This window comes from Nanorana parkeri, unplaced genomic scaffold (assembly GCF_000935625.1).
Source record: "Nanorana parkeri isolate BGI_ZX_2015 unplaced genomic scaffold, ASM93562v1 scaffold219, whole genome shotgun sequence".
NCBI lineage: Eukaryota > Metazoa > Chordata > Amphibia > Anura > Dicroglossidae > Nanorana > Nanorana parkeri.
This window is the reverse complement of record NW_017306487.1, coordinates 862,894-868,893: the sequence shown is the minus strand read 5'-3', so window position 1 is coordinate 868,893 and position 6,000 is coordinate 862,894. Positions and strand designations below refer to the sequence as shown.

At 41.5% G+C, this 6,000-nt stretch overlaps 1 protein-coding gene across 1 annotated transcript in view; it reads right to left on the bottom strand.

Annotated features, from left to right (window-relative positions):
* The window catches only part of NPHP3 (nephrocystin 3), a 44,841-nt gene extending 39,868 nt beyond the window's left edge, over positions 1 to 4,973 (bottom strand). The window contains exons 1-3 of the mRNA XM_018555943.1: positions 4,644 to 4,973; positions 2,763 to 2,888; positions 29 to 179 (exon numbers count right to left, since the gene is read on the bottom strand). Coding sequence (XP_018411445.1) covers positions 29 to 179; positions 2,763 to 2,888; positions 4,644 to 4,967 — 601 coding nt within the window. The 5' untranslated portion in view covers positions 4,968 to 4,973. The remainder of the gene's footprint in view (positions 1 to 28; positions 180 to 2,762; positions 2,889 to 4,643) is intronic.
* Between the last annotated feature and the right edge of the window lie 1,027 nt (positions 4,974 to 6,000).

The following is a 6,000-nucleotide window of genomic DNA, read 5'->3' as shown; positions in this document are numbered from 1 at the left end:
ATATATAACCTTCTCCCATAAAACTGACCTGTCACATCAGTGTCGTTGTCATCGGAATCACACTCGCCTGGATCAAACACCTGTATCCCCTGAGCTTGTAGTCTTTGCAGTTTGGCTTCAAGGTCTCGCTTTGCTCTAAGCAAATCTTGGATCTCTTTTTCTTTTGTTTCTCTAAAGATCTTTTAGAAAAGGTTGGATATCACTATTTACAAAGCTACAAATGACAAAAGCTTACAAAAAGACTGTTGAGAAACATGTCTGATAGCAATAGGAGTTAAAGCAAACATGTGCTTTGCCCATGCAGGGCACAAGTATTGTCTGTTTCCTTTGAAGACTACAAAAAGGTTACAAAAAGATGATCAGGAAGTGTTTGTGCCTTGCTAGCACCAGGCTTCTCGAACTGTACTGGAACCACCTACAGAATCCACTAAGCTCTATGCACAGTGCACCCCTTGTGTACCCAGGTGCCATGTGTACCACAGAAATAAAGGCAATGTAAGTTCACAACAATATGTCTTAGTCACTTGAACTGTCTTGCATTTGGTACTGGCACACAGTGCCACTAAACACTCTGGGTGCACGGTCATAAGAAACGGCTGTTTCCGCTGAATTTAGCCTATAGTTGGGGGCAGACTTTGAAGACCTGCCTCTAACACTATTGTTCTTCATGGGGATAAGCTGCTTTTGCCTACAGTGCTCATCCTCTCCCCCGCACCTATCCTTAGACATAAACTTAGCTGGGTATACACAATTAGAATTTCAATTGAAATTCTGTATTTTTGGAACGTTCTATTTTTATCTAATAGTTAACAGGGTCAAATCAACAATCCATTTTGACTGTAGTGATGAAAAAATTACAAAAAGAGTAGGATGGAAAAAAAAATTCCGAATGAATGGAATTCTAGCAGAGAACGTGCTTTTTCTTCAAAAACTACATTCATTCCAAAATCTAAAGTTAAAATAAAACTAATATTTTGAATGACATTCGTCAAGTCTCTAGCATTATCGAATGTTCGAGATTTTTAATACAAACGTTCATACAAGATTCTAACCATGTACAGTATACCCAGCTGTAGCACAATGGAGTTTTCAGCACTCGGAAGATTTGCTGCCTTGAAGGGGATGATATCATGTTTGATCTTTGACCATATTTAAATTAAATCAGAGAAAAATGTCATCTACCATTTCAGACTTGTTTTTATAGGCACAGGCTCTGGGGCAGTCAGCCTCATTCTATATAGTAAATCAATGACCTGGAACAAGTGTTCAGATAGTGGCATTTAAAAAGTCTGATCTCCTGCCCTGCATATTTGTTCTAGATTACTACCTCAAAAGACCAGATTTCCTCAACCAGGGTTACATAGAACACTAGGAGGGTTACTCACAATGGAGCCGAAAGGATATAGCTGTAGCTTCGTCTAATCCTACGGCCGCCGGAGCCCTGCAATTAAGCCAAAATGAAGGGCTGCTTAACGGGCTAGTCACAATAGCCCCCATAGCAGCTGAAGGCAGCCAAACGTATATGCTTCGGCTTGGCTGCGCGGAAGTCAGAGCCGAAGCAGACCATCCTCCCTGCAAATGTAATTTTTTTTTTTAAGGCGCGGGGTCCCCCTTCTGAGGGATACCAAGTAAAAAAGTTTTAAAAAATAAATAAACCGCCGGTTGGGAACTTTAGGGGGTACCTCACATTTCCCCCCCATTTTTGGGGGGTGGGGTTTCCCCCCCTCCAAATTCCTACCAGACCTAAAGGGCCTGTTCTGACATTTGGGGGAAACCCCCACGCCGTTTTTTGTTCTTTTGTTGACATTTTTTAAAAATTCTGCTTACTACCTCCGAGGTAGCGAACAGAATAACCGAGTGGCATTTGGCTATTCACTCATTGCCGTTCGGCACCCATGAGAAGGCGAATGGCAGCAAGTGAACTGCCAGGTGTTCGGCTCAGCCAATCCAGATGTTGGATCGTCTCAGTCGAACGTGTGCTTCGCTTCAGCTCAGTCGAATATGCTCAGCATGCTGAATCGAAGGGAGCTGAAGTCAGCCAACGTAAGGCTGAAATCAGCCATATTCAGCTGAAGTTAATAGCCGAACGGCGTTCGGCTCCCTTCACTTCGGCTCGATTATTCAGTCGGATGTCTTGTGGCAGCTTAGTGGATAACCCATTAGGTTTCTCCAGAGGTTGCTAGAGGTTCTTTGAGCAATGAGCAATTTCTGCCTTCCAGATAAGTAACCACTGACACCAGTAATGTTTTGAGCCATGTGTAAGAGGGGTATTCTCCCCACAGTCCACTGATGTAGGAAGCATACTTGCCCTTGACCACCATGTTGTTCAGTGAGCTGTTGACATAGTAAATATTAGTAGAGGTGACTGAGAGATCAAAATTACTTCAGGAGTTGATAATGGGTGCAGAAGACAGCCCTTGAGCACTTATCTTTAAGAAAAAAAAGTCAGCAATGGCAGCTCTTATTTTTCCTTCACACAAACACAGAAGGACATGTTTGTAGTTCTTCATATATTTCACCCTCAGCCATTCATTTCATAGTTACCCAACTGGGGTAATACCATTAATTAAATGGAACTACCGAGCATATAAATAAGACATACAATTTCAACTCCTTTAATAGTCTTTATCACTCTTAAAATGCAGCCAGTTACTCTTACAAACTGCTTTGTATGTGTCTCTTAACTGTCCATCAGTAATCCATTGGTACCTTATCAAGTACTTGGCATTTGTTGAATTATTTCTCAGTAAACATTCACATACCTTAAACTGTCTTTTCACCTTATCTCTGTCATTTTCAAAAGTAGCAGCTCTCTCCATAGCCTGATATTTAGCTTCAACCGCATTTTCCTTCTCCCTGAGGATCTTCTGATATGTCTTCTGAAGAGCCTACAGTAAACCAAACAACTAATGAGCAATAACCTCTGTAGGACATAGTTTGCATTCATTTTGTCCCCACATATCGCATCATAATCCACTACGCCCCTGTGCATTTGACCAGAGATTGTAATGTAGTTGAAAGTTAAGAAATACAAATCAATGACACATTTCAAAAGTAACTGGATCTCTGAAACTGCACAGTGAACATGAGATGTGTATGATATACTTTTCCCAGATCTGTACATTTATAGCTATTCACTCTTAAAAAGGGACCTTATCTTTAGAAATAAGTTATTGATCTATAAGTATGTTCTAAGATACCGTATTTGACAAAACCAACTGTTGTCAGATGTACAGCTTTCCATAGCAGCAGTTGGCTTGTTTTTATGTATATATTTTATCCCACCTCAAACTAACGACTCAACCATCACGTTCCAAAACAATTTTCACCCCACACAGCTACCTCCTCATGTATCACTTGTCCCTCCCTTTTAGATAGTAAGCCCTCACGGGCAGGGCCCTCCTTACCATCTTGTCTTGAATTGTATTGTGATTGTACTGTCTTCCTTATATTGTAAAGCGCTGCACAAACTGTTGGCACTATATCAATCCTGTATAATAATATTAATAATAATCTAACAAATCCATTTTAAGATATTCAGATATTCATCAGTCTTCATTCAAATTGTTAAATTTCACCAAATGCTGCAAAGGGTATGCTAATGATCAGACTACCCTGCCTGTTATCAGCTAACAACAATACTGAAGAAGTAAGAGATGTCACGTAAGTTACATTTAGAGGTGCACTGAAATGGAATTTTCATACTTCAACAGAAAACCGAAAATTTGTCAGGCCGAAACCAGAAATTATTTTTTTTTCTAACCTTTTTCAAATTATTTTTTATTGTTTTTTTTTTTTTACTCTACTGTTGAGGGCCAAACAGAACCCTGATATTGCCCTTTTGAAATAGAAAAAGAGATTGAGGACATAGTGTCCTAAATCTCTTTTTTTTGCAGCTCCCGTTAGGAATGAATAGGAAGACTCTTTACTGAGTGCTCCTGTCCATTTATAAACTGTGGAGATAGTATGAGTTACTATGTACACAATCAGGAATGAACAGGAAGTGATGTAGAGCACTTCCTACTCATTTATAATTGGGGACAGTAAACATACTATGTCCCGATTTATTTACAAGCAGTCAGCAACCAGTCCTGATCGCTTGTACTCCGCTCTCCATCCTGACTCACTGTCACAGGAGGCTGCTCGGGTGGTGCGGGAGGAGAGCTCGGTCTCCTTTGACAGCTGACAGCTGTCTCCGGATATGCTTGTCACAGGCCGAGCAGGGGTGGTGCGGGAGGAGAGCGCGGCCTTCTGTGACACCGCTGAAAGCACTCTCCTCCCCGCAAAAACCATTGTAAGTCATTCAATCAGCAATTAAAATAGCTTAAAAAGCTTTTGCCAATAATATTACTTTAAATGCAGTTGTCAATGCTGGACACTCGGCTAAGCACTAAGACACTTGGATGCACCAGAAAAGTGTTCATTTGTACTGGTAACTGCATCCACCACAGATAGCAGCTAATTTTTCAGTGGATCCTTTTACATTTTGAAAAAAAAGAAAGAACTAAATACAAAAGGCCCTGAGCACAGAAACAAGGAAAAAATAAGTCCCATGCCTCCTGAGGATCCCTCAACCCAAAAAGTTAGTCTGTGTTCTCCAGAAACCCCACACTGTCCAAAATATGAAATATTGTTTGTCTTACCTGTAGCTCTGCTCTCAGTCTCTTGTTTTCCTCATCCAGTTTCACCTCTTTCTTCTGCATGGAAGCAATCTCATTGTTTTTGCTGACCCGGAAGATCTCATATTCCTTCTTCAGACGTTCATATTCAGCAGCATATTCAAGGTCCACTGATGCAGTGGATTTAAAACTAGCCCCAATCACCCATGGTCCACGTCTGAAAGAACTGCGCAAGAGGCGTGCCTTAGGCTTCACCTCCACCGGAATCTCACAAGCTTCTCCCCCTCCACCGCCATATGTATCCTCAATAACTTCTCCAGGGCTGACCATGGACGATGCTGTCCCCATGGTGGTAAATATATAGAAAATACTGCTACCTCTCCATTATTGCGGATTCTGAAAGATACACAATTATAAAATACTATATGATTCATTGTAATGGATCACTGCTTCATGTATTATTATATCCCACTACTTTGGATTTCAGCCAACAACAGAAGGGAGCTCACTTGATTTCTGGCAGGATCGACAGGTACTTTTCTCTACTTGTAGTGTTTTACAAGAAACAAATTATGGGAAAATGTGCATGTGCAAGAAATAAGTGCTGAATGACTCCCCCGTCCCCCTTCATTGGTGGTCAGTAATAATGAATACCCCTGGTCAGTGGCAGTGATATTTAACTCTGCCGTCATTGGCAGTCAGTGGTAGCATTATTTAACCCTCTTGCATTGGTGGTCACTGGCAGTGATATTCAACTTCCCTGCAATGGTGGTCAGTGGCAGTGATGTCTTTACCTCCCCTCATTGGTGGCCAGTGGTAGTAATATTTAACCCTCCTTCATTGGTGGCAGCAATATTTAACCCTCCTTCATTGGTGGCCAGTGGTAGTGATATTTAACCCTCCTTCATGGGTGGCCAGTGGTAGTAATATTTAACCCTCCTTCATGGGTGGCCAGTGGTAGTAATATTTAACCCTCCTTCATTGGTGGCCAGTGGTAGTACTATTAAACCCTCCTTCATTGGTGGCCAGTGGTAGTAATATTTAACCCTCCTTCATGGGTGGCCGGTGGTAGTAATATTTAACCCTCCTTCATGGGTGGCCAGTGGTAGTAATATTTAAGCCTCCTTCATTGGTGGCCAGTGGTAGTAATATTGAACCCTCTATTATTGGTGGCCGGTGGTAGTAATATTTAACCCTCCATTATTGGTGGCCAGTGGTAGTAATTTTTAACTCTCCTTTATTGGTGGCCAGTGGTAGTAATATTTAATCCTCCTTCATTGGTGGCCAGTGGTAGTACTATTTAACCCTCCTTTATTGGTGGCCAGTGGTAGTACTATTTAACCCTCCTTCATGCGTGGCTAGTGGTAGTAATATTTAACCC